The sequence below is a fragment of the Protopterus annectens genome, chromosome 10.part0 (genome assembly GCF_019279795.1).
Source record: "Protopterus annectens isolate FY-2018-M chromosome 10.part0, PAN1.0, whole genome shotgun sequence".
Taxonomy (NCBI): domain Eukaryota; kingdom Metazoa; phylum Chordata; order Ceratodontiformes; family Protopteridae; genus Protopterus; species Protopterus annectens.
In genome coordinates, this window is record NC_056744.1 from 1,468,011,464 (window position 1) to 1,468,037,758 (window position 26,295).

General features: G+C 40.8%; 1 protein-coding gene across 1 annotated transcript in view; it reads right to left on the reverse strand.

Annotated features, from left to right (window-relative positions):
• LOC122813657 (integrin alpha-X-like) overlaps positions 1-26,295 on the reverse strand; it is a 3,682,398-nt gene that overhangs the window by 646,268 nt on the left and 3,009,835 nt on the right. The window contains exon 23 of the mRNA XM_044086096.1: positions 16,742-16,828. Coding sequence (XP_043942031.1) covers positions 16,742-16,828 — 87 coding nt within the window. The remainder of the gene's footprint in view (positions 1-16,741; positions 16,829-26,295) is intronic.

Sequence of the window (26,295 nt, forward strand, 5' to 3'; positions counted from 1 at the left end):
AAATTAGAGATTGCTGCCAATTGTACTTTAATGGTAGAAACAGAAGAGCCTTGGTTGAAAAGAGAGGTTAGGAACTTGAGTACTTCTGCCACGGGGGTTGAAACGGGGTCCAGGCCCTGGAGTTGAGCCCATATAGCAAATCTTTTCCATTTGCTAGAATAAAGTTTCTTCGTAGCCGACTTGTGGGCTGAAGACAATATGTGCACTACATCTGGGTCTAGTGTATGTCTCCTGACTATGGTTGGAAGAGGAGGAGCCAGGCTGTCAATCTTAATGTGTGTAGGGACTGGTGTAGTAGTCCCGACTGATGAATCAGTAGGTCTGGGATCTGGTCCAGGAACCATGGACCTTCCAGAGCATGTTTTCGAAGATAGGGAAACCAGACTTGACGAGGCCAGTAAGGAGCAATTAAGATCATCTTGCTCCCTAAGAGAGAAGCCTTCTGAATTACCTTGGGTAGGAGAGGAACTGGAGGGAAGGCATAAAGCAGGCCGGTGGGCCAAGGATGGACTAACGCGTCCATAGGGCTCTTCCCCGGAGCCGGGGTTAGGGAGAAAAAGTCTTTGCACTTCGCATTTAGAGGAGACGCGAAGAGGTCGCAGCATGGAACTCCCTATTTGATGAAAATCTGTCTTGTAATAGTCGTGTTCAGAGACCATTCGTGAGAAGAGAGGATGGTTCTGCTCAACCTGTCGGCTATGACATTGGATTTGCCCGGTATGTGAGTAGCCACTAGGAAGCGTTTGGTTGAGATTGCCCATTCCCAGACCCTCATCGCTTCTCTGCAAAGAGGATAGGATCTGGTCCCTCCCTGCTTGTTCAGGTACCAGACAACTGACATGTTGTCCAAGTGAACAGCAATTACGCCCTGAGGGAGGTAACAGTGAAGGGCTTGAAGGGACAGGAGTACTGCTCTCATTTCTAGGATGTTGATGTGGAGAGAGGTCTCTTCCGGATGCCATTTGCCCTGGACTGACCTGCCCAGGGAATGCCCCCCCCCCACCCCGTCTGGGAGGCGTCCATGGTCAAAGTGGCCGCCGGAGGAGGAGGAACAAAGGATCGTCCCTGATCCAAATTGGAAGACACTAGCCACCAGCGAAGGTCCCGTCTGCAAGATTCTGTGATCCATATTAGATGATTGAGAGGGAGTTCCTGAAAGGACCACTGAGTTGAAAGAAGCCACTGGAGGATTCTCATGTGTAATCTTGCCAAGGGAACTAGCAGAACTGAGGCAGACATCGATCCCAATAGTTGCATGACCATTCTGGCTGGGGCTTTGGACCTGGGGAGTAAGGCTCGAACCTGATTTTGTATGATCTGAATTCTGTCTGCAGGTAGATAGACTCGCATCTGGTTTGAATCTATCTCTGCCCCTATGAATCTTATTCTTTGAGATGGCCGTAACACGGACTTTGGCCAATTGAAGGTGATTCCGAGGGAATTGCCCAGTGATGTTGTGGCTTGCAGGCTCCGTAGAAGTAGATGCTTGGAGGTGGCAGTTAGAAGCCAGTCGTCTAGGTACAGAAACACCTGGAATCCTAGACTCCTCAAGTGAGCAGTCACTACTGCCAAGCATTTGGTGAACACCCTGGGGCTGTGGTGAGACCAAAGGGCAGGGAACTGAAAATGACTGCTTCCTAGGCTGAAGCGCAAGTGTCTCCTGGACGTTTGATGTATTTTGATATGGTAATGGCGTCCTTGAGGTCTATGGAGCACATCCAAACACCTTTCTCCAACAACGGGAGAATGGTTTGTAAAGTGACCATTCGGAACTTGGACTTCTTGACTGAACGGTTCAGGTTGCTTAGGTCCAAAATGGGCCTCAAGTCCCCGGTCTTTTTTGGCACTAAAAAACTTGAGTAAGTCCCTAATCCGATCTGGTCTGCGGGGACCGGTTGGATGGCTCCTTTTTGCAGCAGTTTTGAAATTTCTATAGCTGCGGTATCCCGTTGACTGGGTGGCGGGTCCGGGATTCTTTTGGACTGAGGGGGGGGACGACAGAATGGGATGGAGTAACCTCCAGCGATAATTCGAAGCACCCATCGGTCCTGAGTGATCCTTCCCAGGCCTTTAGGTGCTTGAACGACCCCCGACTGGCTCCGGAGCAGCACAGTCGGGCAATCCCTCAGGGACTATGAAAGGTTGAAGAGCCATGAAAGGACTCGTGGTCTCCAGTATTGCGGGGGCCTCTGCCGCCTCTGGGATGGTGTCTTCCTGATGAATTTCCCCCTCCTCTGCCTCTGGAGGGGGAACCTTCCTGCTGAGAGGGGTAAGACTTCTGTGATCTTCGGAACCACATCTTCCCTCCTCTTTTAGCCTTGGGATAAGGCCGAAAGGGAGTGGAAAATCGTGCCCCTACGGCAGTCAGAGTCTTACCCTCCTGTTCACAGCGGGTAAGTGTGTCTTTCACCTTGGGCCCAAACAGGGAGGACCCATCAAAGGGCGTCGGAATGAAGACTTGAAGGCCTCCGAATGACACAGGCGAGCCAGGCCTGTCTCCGTGAGCAATGCCTGTACCGGCCGCTCTACTTGACCCTTGTCTGAGATGAGCCTCATGGACGAGTTCGAAATGGATGACATTGTAACCAGCTGAGATCCAACCGTCTGGGCCAGTGCCTCAGGTAGGTTACCTAAGAGGGTATCGGACAGCTCCTTAATCAGATCCCTCTGGAATCTCGTAAAGTGCATTAGGTAGTTCAGAGACCTCAAGGTAAAGGCCGCTGAACTTAGGGTGCGCTTGCCGTACCGATCCATACTCCTAGACTCCTTATTAGGAGGCTGGACGGACGTAGAAGCCTCTGCTACATCCTGCTGTGTAGCAGATGCCACCACCATAGCATCCACAGCCACACCTTTCGTGAGAAACTCTGTCTGGGGGTGCTGAAAGAAATTTGTTTGGACGGGCACGGTTCCACAGAGTCGGGTGTTCCCGACAGATCAAATCCAAGAGCTCGTCGGGCGGAGACACCCAGGAGGCGGAGGGCTGAGCCCCGAAGGCCTTCAGGAACACCGACTCATCAGCAGAGGGAGGTTTGGACTGCCAGCCGCCTTGTTGTTTTAGGGCTTCTAGGATGTCTGCAAAGGAGACATCATCCGAGGACGACTTGGGGGACCCCTCTGCATCATCGAGATCGGTGTCAGATGTCAAAGACTCGTCAGGGGAGTCAACGTGCTTCCTCTTGCACGTTTTCTTCTTGGGAGGTTCTTCAGAAGAGGCTTCAGAAGGACCTCCAGGAGGGGGAGAAACCCCAGCGGGGGTAACCTGAGGCCCAGGGGCTCCGCTGTCTGCTGACAGGGGAACTGCTAACGACCCAGTCTCCAAATGCAGGGAAGGAGCTGGGGAAACTGTGGAGGTAGCCAATGAAGATTTGGCTAGAGCACTCCTCATAGCCCTGAAGGCAGGATCACCAGAATCCTGGGAAGGTCCCCCCTCCGTGGCCACAACAGTGGACGGTACTCCCGCCGCCGATGCACCAAGAGGGAGACTTGGGACCGAAGGTATCAATCCCGAAGCCTCCCCCCCAGGGCCGAAGGAAGAAGTCCGCGCACTGAACTCCGACCCAGGAGCCGGAGTCGGAGCAAGGGTCGGGCCTGACCCTAACACCTCCACTGGTTCCACCAACACCTGCTCCAACAGTGCCGAAGCTGTTGGAGGAGGAATACTGTAGGAGTGGACCATCGGCTCCAAGCCAAATGGGGTGGAGCCGAAACCATCTTTTGGAACACCGGAGACTGGAAGAGTCGAAGGAGTACCCTGTCGATGTCCGAATCAGACATCCTGGAAGATCTCGAGGATACCAATCGGGCCTGAACCAATTTCTCCATCGGCTCCAAAGGGCTCGGGGACCGGCTCCGAAAGGACTCCACAATTATCGGCTCCGAGGAAACCTTCAAGGAATTTCCCTCGGCCGATAAGACTTCGCCCGAGGGGAAGTGTCTGAGCCGATGACCCTTATCGGCTCCAATATCAGTGGAGCTGATGAGGGTGACCTGGCCTCTCGATGCTCCAGACCTCGGCTCCGAAACCAGAGGGGTCGAGGTAGGAGGCATCGAGGCAGACCGTTCCGACCTCGGCTCCAAAGTCCGTGGAGCCGATGGAGAAGTCTGCTTACCTTTTTTAGCCGTCGGTTCCGACTGACTGGTCGGAGCTCCGTTCCTCTTCTTAGAAGGAGACGGAGAGGAAGATAAAGCCTCCTCGAAAGAAGGCTTAATTAATCCCTTAAGGATTAATTTGTTTTTCCTCTCCTGGAGGACTCGAGAGGAAAACGCATGGCATACACTGCAGGATTCCTGGAGATGTTTGGCGCCAAGACAATAGACGCACAAGGAGTGGTCGTCCGTTATGGACATTTTAAACCCACACCTCGTGCACTTTTTAAACCCAGAGGGTTTATGTTCCTTAGACACAGTTGTGCAGAAAACAGAACACAACAGTAAATTTTAAACAGTTTGGTACACTTAATATGCCCGTACTGAAAAAATTATAACTTAAAACTTTTTTTTTTTTTTTTTACACAGAAAGGAAGAAAGAGAAGAAACAAGGAGGGTCAAGACCCTCTAACTTAAACGGGTACTTGACCCACACACAACCACTAAAGTAGTTAGTACAGGGGAAGGCCCCTCTAACTAAAACGGAACCTTCTCTGACAGGAAAATTAAAGCAAATTTCAATAAAAGAACCCGAAACACACTCGTACACAAAAAATAGCCGTTAAAACAGCTTTTGGGTTGAAAAGAGAGAACTACTGACAGAAAAAAATACTATCAATATAGTACTTAGCCCAGCCAATGTTGAGACCATGTCCAAGCTCTGAAGCGGCAAACGAGATCTGGGGGATTAGTGGTGGTGCATCCTGGGATAAAGATAGCTCAGCCAATTAGAGGCCTCGCTCTATAGCATACCGAGGGATCGGCTCCGAGCCCATCAGTCAGAATGTAGGCGAGATAGGATCACATAACATCCATAGTTCTATGACATTAGAAAACAACATTCGACTATACGGCACAGTAGTTGAGTACTTTAAAAAGAATTCACTGCATTTCTTTTTTTTTTCTTTTTTTTTTCAATAATAAATCTTTATTAGTTTTCAAATTGTTCATACAATATTACACAAAACAAAAAAAAACAAACAATTTCCCAAATGAAACTCATAACAACAATACTACAATATATGTACACTATTTACATGAATGCTTCCATCAGTTAATCAAGATCTGTATACAAAAAAGAAAAAAGATAAAAACTTCTGACAAAGGTTATTAAAAGATCTAGTATCAATATACTGGATTATTAATACTAACTTTCAGATTAAATATATATGTTCAGGGGTAAAACTGTTTGCAAGAGGCGCAACTTCCAGGCTACACCGCACCTGACTCCACTGTAAAATCTAGTAACTGTGATAATGTTTCTTCAAATCAGCAAAGCACAGAAAATTTACTTGAGTGCTTTAGTGGTCTAAGAGCACATCAAAAAAATTAAGGCGAATAAAATGGAACCATCTTTCAGAGTAACAGTGTAATGAAGTGATCTCTGGCTGACTAAATTTGTAGACTATTGCAAATTAGGAGCTGTCATTGAATCTGACACTGACACAAATGTTCTACAGGAGGGGCTGACACAGAAACAACTGGTGTCAGAGCCATGGACTAAAACTAAATGCCAAGAAATGCATAATAGTATCCTTTGAGAAGTCATCCATCTGTGGTACCTACCATAATGACAACACACCTCTTAGAGTTGCTCCAGTAGTCAGGGACATCGGATCATACATAGATAGTAATCTAGCCTTTGATCATCACGTGTCTACACTGGTGAGGAAATCATTCTATGTTGCCCAACTTATAAACAAAGGTATGGCACCGATGTCCAAGGACATCATTGTTCCACTGTATTCGGCATTCATCAGACCTATCATTGAGTACAATGCCTCTTTTGGTAAGTACCTAACCAGGCATATCCAACAACTGGAACATCCACAGAGGTTCCTGACTAAAAGAATACAGGGCGTAAGTAATATGTCCTAAGCAGAGGCTTTTGAGGGGAGATCTATGCCTGGCATACATGGCATTGTCAGAACCCACTCTGATAGACCTCCTGCATATCCACAAAACAAACAGCACCAGAATTACCCATTCTAAAGACTTAAACCTTGCCTATGATATAAATAGGACCTGCTGGAGAGTTAAGTATGTATCACCAAAACTACCCCATCTATGGAACAGGCTCCTCATCCATGTGAAGCACGGTTTATCCCTAACCCAATTCAAGTACAACTTGGACAACTGGATGGGAAACCGGAAACTCATCCCTGGTTTGGCACCTATGTCTCTAATGACACAAGTAACCTGTAAATGGTTCATCTCCCAGGCCGATGCTTACACTTAAGGGTAGCAGAACTTGTCAGAGATTTGGGATGCATGGCTATACTTAAAAAGGCCCTTGTGGTCGTTAACCTAGTAAACACTTATGAATCCTACTGATGTGTTTACAAACTGCTAGGAACATTCTGAATATTTATGCACATCCCCCTCCTATCTCTAAAAAGAACCAATAAGTTAGCAAGTGAAAAAAGGTTATGTACTACAAAAATTAGTAATAAACAAACTGGGCACTCCTGATTTTATCCAAGCTAAAAGCTATTCCAAATCCCTCAATTAACTAAAAAGCAATCCAAACTATACGAAGAACTGCACAAAACATACCGTATCTTTTTATGGTACTAACAGTTGCATGTACAAAACAAAATGCAATGAAACAGCCACTGCGCATTACTTAAATTGTGCATTTTAGCTGTTTATATTTGCAATGCAATAATCCGTCATCTAATGTTAGATAACCAATGGTCATTTATGCATTTACAGAACAGACGATTGTCTTTAAAAATCATTATTCTATACTAACAAATAACAGTTACCAGATTTTGCAGGTTTAACAACAAAAAGTATACTTGGTTTACTAAAACATTTTGTAACTGGATACACCAGTGCATCACACAATAATTTCCAGATGTCAATGTAGTATGCCATGTTTACAAAAGTAGCATTACTTTGTCAGCTTAAAAGGTAAATGCAAAAATACACTGTTTACTTCATAGAGATATTAAGGTGTTATTTACTATACAGATGGTATCTCCTGGGAAGCAAATGTTTTAATTTGGTGTGGCCATAATTAATAGCGTGCATGTGCAGTAACCAAATGCACTACTGCGTCACTGTTCTTTCCGATGATAGGACAGACATATGTAATTAACATATGGCAGATGGCTGGCAGTATAGCAAAATTACATTCTTGTATGAGGGCTTCAAAGTCTTTGTGTGCATTTATTTTTCACTTAGTAAAGAGCAAGTATATCCCATGAATATGCAGTCTTACTCCTGTTAAGTTGAAAAAATAATTTTTGTTACAGGAAAGTGATATGCAAGAGCTTGTTGTATCTATCACCGAAATCTGCATGTGTCTGTCAGTCCACCATTACCTCCTGTGGAGAGACAAACCTTAAGGCATAAAGTGTTTGTGTGGTTAATTCACACATATAACCAGATTTAATGAGTTAATAGCTTGCCACTATCAGCTTTAAATAACTTGCAAGTAAATCTTAGCGAGAAACTCAATGTGTATTTAATAGTTACTATTCTAAAACCATATAAACAGAGCAGAAAGGTTTTCCACATGGTGCACACATCCAAAATCAACTTACACAGTGTTTGTGTCTGGTACATCATACCCTTGGTTAAACAACCTCTGAATCTAAGGAGACTAATTAGTGATTTGTACAGTTTAATTACTGACATAGCCTATTAATGCAGGGATTAGGCAATAACATTGCTGTATAGAATACCTATATGAAACATCTAAATAACTGACTAGGACATTTAACATAACCAAAATTTTACTTTATTTAAATCAGAGAAGTATTTTAACACACTGTACTGCTTGTGATTGAGAACCAGACAAATGCTGACACATTGTTATTTTTTAAAATATAAGAATGCAGCTGCACCTATTTTCTTGACTTGCCCATCCTCCAGAATCCTGTCTCATTGCGGGGATGTCCACCCCAACCCAGGACCTTCCACTGATTCCGCAGCCCATCATACTTCCAGTAAAACCTTACAACTGATAACTCTAAAACTACAAAGCATCAGAAACAAAATAAGCTTCCATGCTTGGATTTCCCAAAAACAACCTGATATAGTTGCTACTCCTGAAACCTGGCTCAAACCTTACATAAGACACTTAATTTCTCCCACCAGGCTACAACTGTCTTCAGTCTGACAGGCCATGTAAAAAAGGATTTGGCATTGCCATACTCTATTCCAACCATCTCAACATTGTCCCCTACTCTAGCCCCATACCTCAATCTGAATCTGCAGAAATTCTCATTGGGTATTTCCAATTAAATAACACAAAAAATATGTATAATCAATCTCTACATTACCCCTGGAAATAACATTCGTATACTAGTAAAAATCCTCACCTGGACATCTAAAACTATTCAAAATGAAACAATCATCCTAGGTGACATTAACACTGACTGGTTAGAACTTACCAAAAAAACGGTCCACCTACAACATAAATCTGTTCTCCTACACCCAAGTAGAAACAGATATTACCAGACCAAACAAAACCAAAAACAATGGCTCTACACTAGACTGGATTCTAGTGTCTGACCGGAGTAAGATTTCAGCCACAGGCACTTTACCTCAAACCACAGGTGATCACCTACCTGTTCATATCCTTTGGAAATACTCCCTCACCCACAATACCTACCACAATAAACTAACCAGGAACTATCCAAATTCAGTCCAGAAACTTTTAAACACCCTCCTACAAATAGACTGGAGTGTCCAAAAAGTGCTACCTTAGACAAGGCAGTTGAACTCTTCAATACTACATTTTTAAATATTCTAAATAACTTGGCTCCTTTACGAGTAAAACTAATCAAAACCAGCCATGCTTACTAGAGACACAAAACAACTTATGACAAACAGAGATAGAGCATGGAAACTCTGGCATAAAACCAAAAATCCTGCTCACCTCCTAGAATTTAAACTCCGAAATCATCCAAACACTTCATAATCAGAGATAAGAATAACTTCTACCTCACATCCCAAAACCAAAACAGAAATAACGTTAAGAAATTTTGGGGTACCATCTCTAGTTTACTGCATCCAGGTAGCAAAAACAACCCATGCCCACATCCAGACAAACCCCCAACAAAATAGCAACACTGATCAACACACACTTCATAGACACCATCTCTAAACTCTCTGCCACCCTCCCACAAATAAATTCTAAAGTTAGCAAACACACACTCATTCAACCTTCACACAAGCACCTCAATGCTTGCTTTTCCTTCTCCTCTATCCCCACAGCTACCATTCGCAAATTACTACTTAACCTAAAACCCTGGACAACTGCTCCAGATATCTACCCCCAGATTACTTACAAATGTCAGCTAAATCTATAGCCTACGCCATTAGCATATTAATCAACAGATCCCTCCAAGAGTCTCACGTACCTGTAATCTGGAAAAAAAAACTACATACTCTCCATTTCATAAAGGTGGTCCTAACATACATTTCACCAATTTCTGGCCAATTGCAATGATCTCTCCGCTATCCAAAATCATGGAGAAATGCATCCACGCTCAGCTCCTAAATTTCTAAACAGAAAATAAGATATCATTACCATCCCAACCTGAATTCCACCCATATCACAGTGCCACCACTGCATTCCTATCATTCATGGACACTGTGACCCAAACAAGAGACATTGGAAAAATTGTCTCCTCTCTCTTTCTGGACCTCTCCAAAGCCTTCGATACCATATCCCACCCCTTACTCCTGGCAAAGCTATCCAATCTGGGAATGTTATCCCCCACTCTTAACTGGTTCTCTGATTATCTAACCAACAGACAGCAAGCCACTAAATGGCTCCACTCTTTCTCACCATTCCTCAATATACATACAGGAATTCCCCAAGGATCCATATTGGGACCTCTCCTTTTTAGCATATTCATTAATGACTTCTACGCCACCCTCCCTCTAAATCCTGTAAAACAGTACACAAACGACTCAACCATTACCTGTATTGCTGACTCTGCTGACGAACTCCTAGCTAGGACCCAACATGCTTTCTCAGTCACTGAGAAATGGATGAGTAACAACTATCTAGCCCTTAACTCCAGCAACCTGCTTCTATTCACCCCCCCAAGAAATCAACCCTCCTAAATAGAGCAGATTTTAATATCTATTCACAAAACAAAACCTGCATTAGAGCAGTACTCAAACTAAACTTCTAGGAGTTATAATAGAAGAACACTTAACCTTCAATCTACACATCCAAAACTGCATAAAAAACAACATCAGAAACTTGACACCTCTATAAGCATAAATTGTACCTTACACCCACCGCTAGACAAACCCTTGCACTATCCTACTTGCTTCCTTCACTTTTATACAGTGCCCATTTGTTCACTAACATTCAAAGCTCCTTAAAATCCAAGACAGAGTCCTGTTATAACAAGGTTGCCAGGTTCACTACTAACGAAACTTACTCCTCCCATCACTGCATCTCCCTACGCAAACTAAAATGGCTCGAACTTCCCCATCACCTGACCTACTTGCAGTTAACCACAGCTCACAGTATCATTACCAAACCTTCCAATTGCCCATCCCTCACCTCCCTGTTTACTCTCCATAAGCCATCCTGACAACTCCGATCTGAAAATCAATTCCTTCTAAAAGTGCAACTACCCAATCTAGCAGTTGGTCATTCTCTCTACTCATGCACCATTGCTAAAACTTGGCATTCCCTACCCAGCTCTATCAGAACTATTTCCAATCACATATCCTTCAAAAAGTCTCTAAAACAGCATCTCTTAGCCCTATGGCAATGTACATGTGGCTACGACTACAGAGCATCTTCCCTCACCTGATCTCATGTTTTTCTCCCCTCTCCTTAACAGTTATGCAACTATCTCTTGCTGTCTTCACTCTACAGTATCCAAAGCAGATGATATATTGTATTTGTATATTTTGTATATAATGTATACTGCCTTTGTTATTCTAGCTAGAAATTTATGATAGGATTGTATGTCTGTTTTTTTTAAGTTATCTCTATGTATGTAGAAAATGTGATTGTATTTAAATTTCTTTTGTATGTGGAGCTTTTCTCCCCAGGCCTCCACCAAAAATGGGCACTTTTTGGCCCAGTAAACCATCCTGGTAAAAAAAATGCAAATAAATAATAAATAATCTTGTTTAGAACATTCTGATGGGACAGGAGTATGTCATTCAAATACTGTCACACCCTGTTTGTTACAAAGGGTATATATAAATGATCGAACATACAGCCATGACTTTATGATATCAGCCATTTATTCTAGTGTTTGCACAAAAGGCGATAAGCTTGACCTGATTCTCTTGGGCAGACTGAATTTAAATATTTTAGTGTGCAAGGGTTCTAGATGATTTAAGTACTGTGTCAACTGCTGTGCACATAAATCAGACTGAATAATATAATGCATGTGTCATTTATAGTACTTAGCGTGTATGTGTGCGTGAGAAATGGATCTAATAGTTATGCAATGCAATTATAGGGTCCAGCATGCAACTGCAATTATTATGCTGCAGCCTAATTAATGGCAACTTCAATAACTATATAATTGGTAATGCTGTGCAAAGCAAATGACCAATTACGTTCTGCATGGCCGATTAATTAGTTTCATCTCTGGTATCGCAATGCCATTTTTCCCCAGTGTCAAATGAAGCAGAACATTCCAGCTTACACAACCCTTCTCAATTTAGAAAATAGATCAGCCTTCCACACGTGTACAAAATAATTATGTAAGTATGGATATTAAAGAAAGTGAACATAATTGATTTCTATGACTATAAAGATAGGTCTAACAGAAATCATCAGCTTTTATTATAAAGAAAACTATTCTGTTGATCTCTGTCATTTAATGGTTCTAGAACACTGGGCTAGTTTTTTAAGCTGTGACAAGATAACAAATGGCCAGTGCACCAAGACTCCAATGAAATGTATTAAAATAACTAACAAGCAGTACCAAAACTATTTCCATCTCTAGTGCCTTGGGCTGCTAAGCCTTTACAGAGTATACCTTTCTCTTGCCATACATCCCTTAAATACACAAGAACATAAAACCATTATTCAATTAAACAATTAAGACTAATAAAAGTTGATCACAAAAAACACTTCCAGTTGCATTCCTTATTAAGTCTCCCAGGGGATAAAGTATTACATTTTAAAATAAAAATAGATTCCTTTCTCCATAATCTTCTTTTTATATCATTTATATTTACCCCATCATTTTCTATTTGTTCCAAAATAGTAGCTTGCAACCCCTGTGGGTTACCATTATGAAATTTTGAAAAATGAAGAGCTATTGGGCTTTCCATTCTGCCCCTTTTAATGTCTCTGATATGTTCCTTAAGCCTAGTTGTGAAACTCCTACTTTCCCCTATGTAGAATTTTTTACACTGACACCTTAGTCTGTATATCACTCTTTCACTATGACATCCGTAAACCCCTTTTATTTGAAACTTCCTACCATTAATTTCTTTAAAACTATTCACTACATATTTACAGCTTTTACATTTCCCACAGGGGAATGTGCCTAACAACCTAGACTTTATATTTCTTTCTATATCAGGTAGATTAAACCTACCGTGTACCACAAAATCCTTAATACTTCTACCCCTTGTGTATGAGATCTGGGGTGGGACATTAAATATAGGACATTAAACACAGGATCTAAATGTCTACATTTATTCAAAATGCCCCAAAAATATCTCATTAAGCTATTCAATTTATCTGAAAATACTGGATACCCTTCTTGTATACCAACTAGAATTTGCTGGTCCCCCTTCTAGGTTTTTTATACCATCCTCTATTATCATTTTATCATATCTATTCAGGAATATTTGTGTGGCTTTTTCTATTTCATATGGACATTCTTCTTTCTCATTACATAATCTTTTTATTCTTAAAAATTCACCATTTGGGATCAATTTTAGTGTATGTGTTTCTTTGGGGGGGGGTGACAACTCTCACCATACAAGATATGATCATACTGCTCAAACTTTCTAGGTATCCTAGTTTGAATAGCACCATTACTTCTACATTGCAGAAATATCCAAAAATTAACTTTTCCTCCTACTTGTAGCCATCTAAACAGATACAAAATCTGTTCCTGTATGCTATATATAAAATCAGCCACTTCTCATCTCCCATCATAAATAAAAATTAAGTCATCTATAAATCTATAGTACTTTATGATATATTTTTCGAAAAAAATCACTATTATAGATGTATAGACTTTCATATAATCCCATAAATAAATTTGCATACATGGGGGCAAAGCTTCCCCCAGGGCTGTTCCCTATAGTTGCCTAAATTCCACTGAATTCCGTCCCCACTGAATTCAAACATGTTACTTGTTAAACAAAAGCCTATCAACTCTAAAATATATCGTGTTCTTGGAGTGTCTTTCAAAAAATGTAACACAGCTTCCATAACATACGCATGCCGAACACTTGTATACAAACTTATTACATCTATTACTATGAAATACATATTATTTGTTCACTTGATATTATTTACTTTGTCCATAAATTCAAAAACATCTTTGATATAATATGAAGGCAACTTTATAACTTCATCTAATAGATATTTATGCAAAATAAACATGACAAATTATGAGTCACAATGGGGTGACCTGGTGGATCCACCATGCTTTTCTGAATTTTTGGTACACAGAAAATATAAGCCATAGTACAATTTTTGGTATTGAACATATGTTGCACATTCTCATAAGAAAAATATTTCAATCTAAAACCTTTGTTCAATAAGCTTTTATATTGATTCAATGCTTCATTATAAAATTCTAACCTCACCTTCTCATATATTGTTTCATTATTCAAATAAGCATAACACATTTTCAAATATTGTGTAAAATGAAGTATGACCAATTTACCCCCTTTATCCACTGGTTTAAACACCAGCTGTCTATTACGACAGAAATTTTGCAAAGTTAACCATTCATTTTTTACCTAAATTATACACAATATCAGCTTTATTCTTATAAAAAAGGGTACTTACGTATTATCGCAACCACATTCCGAAGAGGCGAAGCAATACGCAAGTGCCATTCGTTCTTCAGTGACTTAAGTTTAGCAGCCCCTGTTATTTTTCAGAGCTCCATTATCTTTTTTACATAGGAATCTTATTATTTCCAAAGAAGAAAGAATTGTCCAAAAATAACTAACTGTTCCAAGGAAATATGTTTACATGATATGTAATGAACGTAAAGTGCACTATTATCTGCTGTTTCCTGTCACTCCTGTACAGAACTAGTTCACTAACGTACTTACTGTTATTGGAAAGCCTCTGTTTGAAAATAAAGTTGTCTCTGAGGATGCCGCTAGTGACGACACTTGTAATTTATCCACCGCAGTTAATGTAGAGACTGCCGAACAGTGTCTGGAATGTAAATCTTACCAAGAAAAACACCTTCAATGTCATTGTTTCACTTTTGAAGTTCATCAATAGAGCTGTTAACTTTCCCGCAGGCTGCATGCTGTACAGATACCCACATTTGGGAATCAGTATAGGTGGCCAATAATGGACTGACCAAAATTGATTGTCACATCTTTATATGTGAATTTATTTTCAAAAAATTAGTGAGTTATATGTAACATTTCTCAGCAGGACAAGGGCTTGGAAAGGAGCCATTTTGCCTGAATGTGGTTGTGATAATACGCAAGTACCAAAATAAGTTTGAATTCCTTTTCCACACTGTACTGTAATAAAGTTGAAAATTGTTGTATAGTGCCATTTCTAAAAGCGGGTATGAAATCACTCTTGCATACAATTCCCTCTGTGTTAAATTTACAATATGCATTGAATTCACATTCCAACATACATGAATAAAAGCTTTCAGCACTTAAATCAGGTTCACTTTCTTAATTTTCATATTTTTCTATTTCATCTATACATTTTTATCCCCTTTAAAATACTCTCTCAAATGCAACTTTTTCACAAGCTTAAAAATTTTGCATTTAATTTCATACATTCTAGGTAGAACTGTAGGAATAAACTTTAATCCTTTATTTAAACCTGAAATTTCCTCATTTGACAAAGTACATCCTGACAGGTTAACTATGTAATCATATTGAGTAATCATTACAGTTTGTTGCTTGTCTGCAATTCCACTTACCTCATTTATATGACCGAGAATTGTAAGATAATTCCCTATGACAGTCCAATGCATTTTCCTGGTTATTCCTTGATCTCTTCCAACTGTCATTTGGAAGATTCCACTCTTCAAGAAAAGTTTTATTTAAATAACCTGGGTTTCCTGCATTGGGTAACCGTGGAAATTCACTACTGTCTTCACTATCGTATTCAACAGAAGACACCAAACTGCCCGCCGACGTGAACAAGGTTTTCTGTACTCCTCTAACTTCCTGTTCATGTTCGAGCCTAACATTACTACGTCTCTTCTGCTGGTTGGTTGTTACTATGAATGCTTGATTACATTCATAGTCATGCAAATCATGAATCAGTTTGACTTCTTTCTTTTCAACTAATTCCTTTTCAAATGAAAGCAGCTTGTCATTAAGCCCAGATAAAAAGCATTCCAAAACTTCATTGCTAGTTTTTTGTGCAATTTACAACACAAAGCCTTAGCTTCTTCCTTTAGTTTATGTTTTTTAATCACATCTCTTTGTTAAGATGTTTACCCACTCCACACTGCATTTATGTGCTGCAGCATTCCAACAGGCATAAAATGTATTGTCCTCTTCATCTTCTAAATCAAAAGAGGTTGATGGATTTTTACTGCCCGTAAACTCCTTGGAGTGATGTTTAGCTCAACATGCCTCTGCAAACTTTATAGATTGTGAAAAAAACAGAGGTTCCTTTGAAGATTAATTTCTCTACTTGTTCACACAGTACCTGAATTTCTGGGGCTACTGCTGCTTCCCGGTTCTTTCCTATAGCTGAAAACAGGTTATTGAAACGTTGCCTTCTTCTCTTCATTCCATTTATTAAAAATCATTGGTGCTGCATCGCTACGATTACTTTGATTATATTCTGGACCATTAATCTGAGCCTGCTGGCATCACGCTTTCTCTCATTTGGACCAAAACACTTTCTATGGTCCTTTGGGTAGAATCCTGGGATGTTTCTCTAAATATTCTAGGCAACGATGAAAAGGACTCACTAGCCATACAGGAGAATTTTTCACTACTACTAGTAGCAAAAAAGCTGCAAGTTGACTAAATGTTTATTTGGACAGAAGGTTCTGAGTTTGAGGCAATGCGATACTCCTGACAGTGTTAATGGTTGAAATGTTGCATCTTCCATGAAGTCTAGTTTTTTTGTGATCCCTCAGAGACTTTCTATACAAAGCAGCGCTGCTCAATGGGAGAAGCTCATACAGTGAAAGTTTCATACTTGGTACAATAAAAACTTTCTACAGAATGTGTTATTACCATAGAGACTTGTGTACATTTCTCATACCACCCACTGCCAAGTAATTGAAATGAGCAACATATTGAGGCACATACAAGTACTGAGCAAATGAGCACTGTCCATGTCGAAAAAGCCGCATTTAAAAGTGAACACTAGGTCTTAATGTGTACAATAGTTCTGTAAAGCAAAGTAGCATTAGATTCTGCAGAGAATATATTGAAAGTCTGTGCTTACCCTTTCACGGCTACAGAAATTGAGTTCCGGACTGGAATGGATACTTCTTTACTGTTGTCTGCCAAAGTGCTGTTCTTCTCATTATCACTAGAAATAAATTTACAGAAATAAAACTCATTAGTACAGCTGACTCAGATCAGTTTAAGAAACATGAGACATATATAATTTTACATTTTTGCCACATTTGTACTGAAAGATGTACTTAAAATTTATATCCATCTCAGATGGAGCCTCCACAGGAAAACATGGCTGATTATACACAACTAATATTAATATTACTCCTTCCAGCTACTTGACTATGATGTTGTCAAAGGTTTACAGGTTCTTACTAAGCTAATGGTCACCAGGGCCCTTAAAAGCCTAGCAGTGCACCCCAAACCATTAGGGTTCCTCTTGAGTATCATGAGCATCTATATGGGGGAAATGGACATATTAGTAGAGGGTAACTAAGGATTTCTAAGTGGATCCAGTATCTGTCTGCCTGGGTTGACATGACTGACAGACCTCGATGCTTTGCCAGAGATGGCCTGCATCTGTCATCTCTGGGCTTCCAGATACTGGCCAAGGGCTCTTGCCACACCTATAGTGCCTTTTTTAGGTGGTGTTCCAAAGACCAAATTACCACCGTAACAGCTACAAACAATGCAATCGGAGGGTCATGCTGCTCAATGCTAGAAGTCTAAACCTCAAAATGCACTTACTTGAAGCACTCTTTAAAATGGAGAACATCGCCATTTGTGCCATAACAGAAACCTGGTTCAAGGCAGCAGAAAGCACTCCTGCACTACCAAGCTATAACTCATTCCACACCTTTTGGCTCCAGAACTTGGACCGAAGCTCCAAAGGTGGTGGTGTTTCCATATTTATAAAGGATGCACACACCTCCAGACTGGTAGCCCAATATAACGCATCTGAGATACTTCAGGTGCAGCTAACATTGGGTAAGACAATGATTCATGTCGTAGCCTGCTATAGGTCCCCAACCATGTCCCAAGACTCGCACTCCATGTTCCAAAGCACCCTGGAGTATATTAAGGTCTGACCTAACACTCTCATACTGGGCAACTTCAACTACTCCTCCACTAACTGATAACTACTCGTGTACTAATACACTTGCCCAACGTTTCCTAGAATTCATTAATTCCAGTGCCCTGGACCAGCTCATTCTTACCCCCACTAGAGGTAGCAACATCCTTGACCTGATCATTACCAACATGGGTGACTGTTGCTCTACACCAATAATCAACTCCTCCCTGGTTAAATCCAACCACAAACTAATCACCTTGGAAATCCACATACACCCCAACCCGCAAAGGTAACCACCATGAAAAACTTCTCCAAAACTAATTTTGGCCTACTAAAAACAGAGGTGGCTAACTTCACGCATGCAAATGGAGATAGTTGCATGACTGCCAAATCATACACCAATGCACTGTACAAACACGTACACAAATGCATGGATCTCGCCATACCCAATAGAACCAAGATGCTCTCCTCCAAAAAAAAGGAAGCCAACCTGGTGGTCCCCTGCTATAAACAATCTCTACAACAGGAGGAGGAAACTGATGTGGAATAAGGTGAAGTCCCAAGACTGGAAAAACTCCCTTAACAGCTTCAACAAAAAGTTGAGATCCCTCATCAAATCCTCTAAAGCTAGCTGTGAAAACAGAATTGCAACAGATAGTAAAGATAACCACAAGGCCTTCTATGGGTATGTAAAGAATCTCCACGGCAATACCCAGATTTGCTCTGAGCTACTACACAATGGTACCGTCTATACTGAGCCAACAAATATTGTCAATATACTGGCCGACAAATTCAGTGCAGCTTTACCCCTCTCTCCCCCCAAGAAACCAGTCACAATATGAGTAGATTGCCATGCACCCAGTGTTACTGCTGCACAGGTTAAAACAGCACTATCCAAGGCCAAGAATACAGCTTTATGGGACCTGACAATATCCCTGGCTGTGTTCTACATGAACTATAGAGTGAACTGGCACCTCACCTGTGTGCCCTGTTCAATCAAAATCTCACTTCAGGCTTTGTCCCTACCGAAAGGCACACTGCTACAGTCATCCCTCTCCACAAAGGAGGAGTGACTACAGACCCTGTGAACTATCGCCCCATTACCCTGATGAGTCTGATATGCAAAGCTATGGAATGCATCATCATGGACCTAATAAATGAAGATATAGGGAATCTCCAAACTCTGGTTCCCACACAGTTTGGTTTTGTGAAGGGTAGATCATGCCTGCTCAACCTGGTCAATTTCTTTGAGTCAGTCATCAGAGCTGTGGATGAAGTCAAGGTGGTTCATACAGCCCACCTTGATCTGGCCAAGGCCTTTGATACCATTCCCCACTCAGGAATTATAGAAAAATTCACTAAGCTAGGCATCAACCCCTATATCACTAGGTGGGTTGCAAACTGACTCACAGGTAGAACCCACAGTGTGAAAGTAGCTGACTGCAAATCACACTGCCGACCATTCATGAGTGGAGTCCCACAGTGTTCGGTCCTGGGTCCTCTCCTGTTTGGTATCTACTTCTCTGAAGTCCAGGCCAACACAAAGGGACTCTGGCTGACAAAGTTTGCAGACAATTGCAAGTTGGGAGCTGTTATTAACTCCCCAGGTGATGTTGATATCCTACAGAAAGGCCTGACTGAGACCAACGACTGGTGTCAGAACCATGGCCTTAAGCTCAATGCCAAAAAATGTGTCGTCATTCTCTTTGGGAAAAACCCGGTTTCCATGAATTACCACATCAATGGTAGTCCACCGAACACAGAGGCATTATAAGATATCTGAGAACATAGGTTGAGTGCAACCTCTCTGTTGACCACCACACTGCCACTGTGGTCAGAAAGTCCTTCTATGTGGCACACCTCATTACAAAGGGTTTTGCATCCAGGAAGAAAGAGGTCATTGTCTTACTTTACTCTTCCCTCATTAGGCCATTCATTGAGTACAGTGCCCCATTTGGCATGTACCTCATTAGACACCTGCAATAACTGTTGAGGCTGCAAAAGTACCTCACAAAGTGGATCCTAGGCCTTAAACATTTGTCCTATATGGACTGACTAAAACAATTCCAACTATTCTCTGTCTCATATCGTCTACTTAGAGGTGATCTCTACTTGACTTACAAAGCCATGTCTGACTCAGCTCTGTTAGAAATGCTACATCTGAAGAAATCCCAATCCCTCCACACCACATGCTCCAGAGACCTCAACCTCATTACCACAAACAGAACATGCTGGAGAGACAGGTTCATAACCCAGAGACTGCCTATGCTATGGAACAGACTTCCCATATATGTCAAGTGGAGCATCTCAGTGGCCCTCAAGAGAAATCTTGATGAGTGGATGGGAAATAGAAAATTCTCCCCAGGGATCACTCCAGTGGCTTTACTCGACTGAGGTACTAGGAATTATGGTCGAGTGGCACAATACTAAAGTAATCCTATGGGCTTGGCTTGTAAAGGCTCCAGGGCCATTAGCCTAGTACACACCTATGAACCTATGATAATGCTGTTATTACTACAGTGTAAGTGGCATAACAGGTAGTAGAGTGATTGCTGCTACTGCAGTATAGCACAAGGGGGTTACTGCCCTCCTATGTGGTGTCCTTTGGATGAGACATTAAACCAAGGCCCCACCTGCTTGAAATGGTGGTTGCTCAGGTGAATGCAAAAGATCCCTTGGCACCTACTGAAAAAGAGTAGATGTTCCCCAAAGCCCTGGCCAAATTTCTCCTAGTTGTAAAAACACCACATTGCAGCTCCCCTGAAAAGAGGCTACTAGCCTTGTGGAATTACCCCAGTCAGCAAAGGATAAAATAAAAAAATAAATAAATAAAATATTTTTCTTATTGATGGTCTCTGTCCATAAGGGACTGAGGGGCAGATGGGGGGAGGGGAATCCTATTCAATTGTCAAGGTATTCAATTGTCAAGGTTTCAGTTGAATTGGGTCATGGATGACTTCTGTTCTACATGATTGGGGAGCCTATTGCAAAGTGCAGAGATCCTTTGCGACACATATCCATCTCTCCATCATGTTCTGTTTATGTCACAAGCAAAGTTTAGATACCTGGATCTAGTGTTTCTGGTGCTGTTTGTTTTGCACTTACGCACCAGATCCAGCAGGGATGGGTTTGAGGAAGCCCTGCACACCAGCAAAACATCACCTCACAGCAGCCTGTACGTACCTCTTAACTGTACTGAATTCCTCAGTATTTCCCATTTTTGGGGCTGAAATAATAGTGTGTCACGATTTTGTTTTGCTGTCCTTGACATCTTTATAGTAGTGAATCATTGTTCTTGACTCAGGTGACTGATCATTGCATGCAGACAGTTAGTGGAGTCCTAATTTTTTTAAAAAAACCTGGTGAAACCTGCAATGAAGAGTGTAATTACTTCATTCCTAAAACTGAGATTGTCTCATAGTCCTTGTCCTGTGCTGTCTTATAGATGTAAGACAGTGAGAGAGAGAGAAAGATTGTTCACATTTTACACTGATTTACCTTTCTTTTTTAAACATATGCACTGAAAGTTTGCAGTGTTCTGCATCAGCTTACTCCCCCACCAAGATGTCACAGGTGCCTGTTTTGTCTGTACTAGACATTGTCATCTGAGATCAAATCAAACAAGTATTTATTTTTAAAATAGTTTTTGATTTTGTGATGTCATTGATTTTGTATACTGTAGATATGAAAATAAAATATGATTATTTTTTGCACATATTTCCAGCCTTATGACTCGATCACTGGTAAATACAGGCTGTGCAACTATTGAAAGGAGATGGGAGGTAACCACTACTTTCTTAGGAAAACTGTACAGAGCTGTATCAAGAGAGTTGTATTGACTTATTTTATTTTGCCTCATACTGTTGTACTGCAGGTGTGTGTGTGTGTTACTGGGGATTTTTTTTTTTTTTTTTTTTTTATAATTCTGGTATAATAGAACTAATGTATATTTGGGAGAATTAAGTTGTAATGCAATATGCAGTGACCATAACTCTCAATCTCTCAGAGCAGGAAATCTGGACAAAGCCAAAAATAATGGTAAGACAAAGGCCAAAAATAGGAACAAATTTTAAATACTGCTCCAGTAAACTCAGTTAGTAGAATAACAGGTTTTGCATTATTATGTATTCTCTGTTGTTTATAAAGTCTGAAATTCAAATGTCTACCATTATTTAGTGACTTCAGTCTTCTTGTTGATATCCCACAATTCCACTGGAGTGGGTGGGGTTACATGACTATGTATGCAACTTTTATGCTAATGAGCACCCTGATTTTTGTTTGCCAGTTGTACCTACTTTTCACAGGCCTTTGTCCAGATTTTTGATGTTTCCAGGCTGAGAGGTATGAGCCTGTACAGAAACAGAGCCTTTAGGTGATCAGTGTAGCACAGGGTATTCATGTCCTGAATTTTACAAGTGAGAAATCTTTATGGGCATTCCAACTATTACAAGTGTCTGGTAAGATACATGTCAAAGGCGGCATTGTATTCAATGACAGGTCTGATAAGTGCTGAGTAGAGTGGTACTATAACATCCTTGGACCTGAATGCCATACCTTTACCTATAAGATGAATGACAGAGAATGATTTTCTTGTTATCTTAGCTATGTATTGATCAAATACCAGATTGCTGTCTACGTATGTACTCAAATACCTTATTACTGGGTAGATTCTTTGGGATATTTTATCGATTGAAAAAACTAACTTGGATTGATAGTTTCCAAAGGGCATTACAATGTAATGTAATTTCTGGCACAGAGTTTTAGGCCATGGCATTGGTACTAGTCATTTATATGTGTTAAAACCACTTGCAAGATGATCTTGTCTTGAAGAGAATCTACAATAACTCCCAAACTACAGTCATCTGCAAACTTGGTATGTCAGGGACCCTGAACATTCTTCTTAACTTCTGGAAAGCAAATACCAAATATGCGTGGGCTCAGTACGGAGACCTGGGATACTCCACTGGTGAACAATATCTTGGAGGAGATGCTCTCACCATTCCTGACTTTTTGGGTCCTGTTTTTGAGTCAGCCAGCAGCCCAGCAAGTTATGTAAGGATCTGAGTGTAGCTCAGACAGCTTGTCAACAATGCATGTGTGTGGTATTGTACTGAATGACTTTGGTAATTCAAGATAAACAGTGCCCACTGTTTACCCTCATCCATTGCCTTGGTGACCCTATCAAAGAAGTCTACCAGGTTAAGTAGGCATGACTTTCCCGTAACAATGCTACCGTGGGATGGGTTCAGTGTCTAAGTTGCCTATGTCCTTGTTTATCATTTCTATGATAATTTGTTCCATGGTTTTGCCTATTACGTTTGTTAGAATGATGGGGCTGTAGTTCCTTGGGTCGGTTGATGCTCCACCCTTGTGGAGAGGAATGACTGTTGCAATCCTGCATTTAATTGAAATGTAGCTTTTTTCAAGGCTGGAGATGAAGGGTCCTTCAAGAGTTCCTGCTAACTCATGTTTTAGACTGTTCAGGAGGCAACCAAGGATGTTGATGGGACCCATGGAGGTGATAATCTTGGTTTCACTGAGTCCTGCCAGCACCTGGTCTCTGCTGATAGCTGGGGAAAGTATGATGAAGGGGATTTCATCTGGTGGAGTTTGAGGGGCTGTGGGTTAAGTTTGAAATGAACTTATCAGCCAGTGGATTTGCTATATCACCCTGATCGTTGAAGACGGTGCCATTCACCACCAGTTCAGCACACTATTGTATGTTACCCGTAACATTTTGGACAAAGTTGAAGAAGGCCTTCTGATTGTCCTTAGCCTGTAAGACAATCCTGACTTCATAGTTGACCTTGATGGACTTAGACCTCTTAGTTTCTTGCTCAGTTGTATAAGAGAGCACCTGTTTTTAAGGGAGTTGCTCCTCCTAATTTTGGCTATGAGTTTCTTCTTTTATTTAATTGGAATGTAGCTTGTTTCAAGGCTGGAGATGAAGGGTGCTTCAAGAGTTCCTGCTAAGTCATATTTTAGACTCTTCAGGAGGCAACCAAGGATGTTGATGGAACCCATGGAGGTGATAATCTTGGCTTTACTGAGTCCTGCCAGCACCTAGTCTCTGCTGATAGCTAGGGAAAGTATGATGGAGATTTCATCTGGTGGAGTTTGAGGGGCTGGGGGTTAAGTTTGAAATGAACTTATCAGCCAGTGGATTTGCTATATCACCCTGATCAGTGAAGATTGTGCCATTCACCACCAGTTCAGCACACTATTGTATGTTACCCATAACATTCTGGACAAAGTTGAAGAAGGCTTTCTGATTGTTCTTAGCCTGTAAGACAATCCTGACTTCATAGTTGTCCTTGGACTTAATTAGACCTCTTAGTTTCTTGTTCAGATGTATAAGAGAGCACCTGTCCTTAAGGGAGTTGCTCCTCCTAATTTTGTCTATGAGTTTCTTCTTATATTATACACCCTATTTAAGTGATGATTCAGCCAGCATAGTTTGTTTTTAGTGTTTGCTTTGCATTTATTTCTGTTAGGCATGGCAGTCTCTATGCAGCCCTTACAGGTTTGTATAGGAACTCTGTGAATAATTCTGCATAAGGTAGCTGTGGTCTTGGGGTTGGGGGAGTGCTGAATTTAGACAAACTGTCATTTTAATAGAATGTAGTTTGCTTGTAATTAGTCCCTAACTGTTAATAGTTTAGTTGGATTTTCTGGGTTAATTTTTACTTCAAATGAGATGGCTTTGTCATCTGACCTCCCTAGTTAGGATGTGATAAAGGCCAGGGGGGTGGCTGGGAAGGTGCAACACTCTCCAATGCTGGTTAAGTAACAGATCCATTACATAACTGGTTCAAGTGTGCACTACTTGTTCCAGGGTGTTTGTGTTATAAAATTCAGGAAACATTGTTCCTGTGAATTTGAGGCACTGTACGTTTTCCACTCTACAGAGGGGTAGTTAAAGTCCCCCATGAATAGGGTGTTTGGTTGGATGTGAGTGCCTCTAGCATGTTCAGGTAAGAATCGTGAGACTTAAGGGAAACAGATGGTGACATGTAACTAGCCATGATATTGTGAGGGACCTTATTTATAGTGACTTGCATATGGAGGAGTTCCATGGTATCTTACGGTTTAACCAAACTGAAGGTATGTTTTTTGCCAAAGTAGTTCGAAATGCCTCCACCTTTGGCACCAGTCTGTGCTGTTGTTGGTGTAAATGTGTTGAAGGCCATGTAGCTTTGCAATTCCAGTGTACTTGCTATGGCTTTAAAAAGAGTCTCAGTTACAGTACAAATATCCACATTTTTCTGAGTGAGGAGAGCTTGAAAGATGTGGAGTTTTTTTGTTTAGACTTTAAGCACTGAGCAGTAACACCTTAAGGCTGCTTGTATACATTTTCACTATGCCGGTAGTCTTGTCTTTTTGGCACTGCCTAAAAATGCTCTAAAGGTTTGAATAAACTTTTAGCCAATATCCAAAAGCCTATGGGGGGGGGGGGCAGGTGCAGCCCATCCTTAGCAAAGCACCATGGTCTTTTGACCATATCCTCCCAAGCGGACAGATATTGGATCCCCCTGGAGTGACACCAGAAACTTAACCGATTATTCAAATCCATCATTTTATGTTCATACTATGGCATCATCCTTTCTTTCCTACCCTACCTATAATTTTTTTTAAATGCCTTAATTGAATTATTACTTATGACATAGGCAAACTTACATCTATTTAAAAGTAAACAGACCATATAAACAAGTTCACATGTGCAAACATTATACTTCAAATATATGCTTCTACACAATATAATCAATTCAACATTACATAAAGTGAACAATCCATGCCTTTTACAAAACATTTCTCTGCATGCATTGTTCCCACAATTTGCATTTTTTCTATGTAATTTGCTCCTACCATATTCTAAAGATCCTACTTCTAGTTCTTTTATATCTGTTTCAATAGTCACTACTTCTAGTGTAGTCACTACTTTGTGTGGTTGGTTTAGACTTTATTTTCCATTTTGTAGTAGTTGCTTTTTTGGCAGTTGCCAGAATTAAACTAAAAACATTTCCACTGCATATATCTTACTATCCAGATACATAAACAAGATCTTCCAATTTCTCAATGTTTGTATTATCTTTTGTGTAGTATCTGCCCACAAATCCTTAACTGCCATAACAGAAGCTTTTTGTAAACTTATACTCCAAAATATGTAATCTTATGTACTGCTGAACCAATTTGTGTATTGATACATAATTTACAGCTATAGCCTTTGCTTAATCGCAATTAATTAGATATCCTGAAAAGGCATGAAAAGATATCCTGAAAAGGCCACAACACTGAGATGTCCTTTTCTGGAGTTACCTGGATTTATCAGGTACAAAATAATATCAGCAAATAAAAGCAACTTTTCTTGATTACCATACCAGTTATATCCTTGCATTTCTGATTCCATTATTTTCTTAGCAAATGCTTTAAATATAATCAAATATCAATAACTAAACAGATAAAATAAAGCAAACAAAGGAGAAAGGACACCCCAACTGGTTCCTCTGTTCAAACATAACTAATTCTTG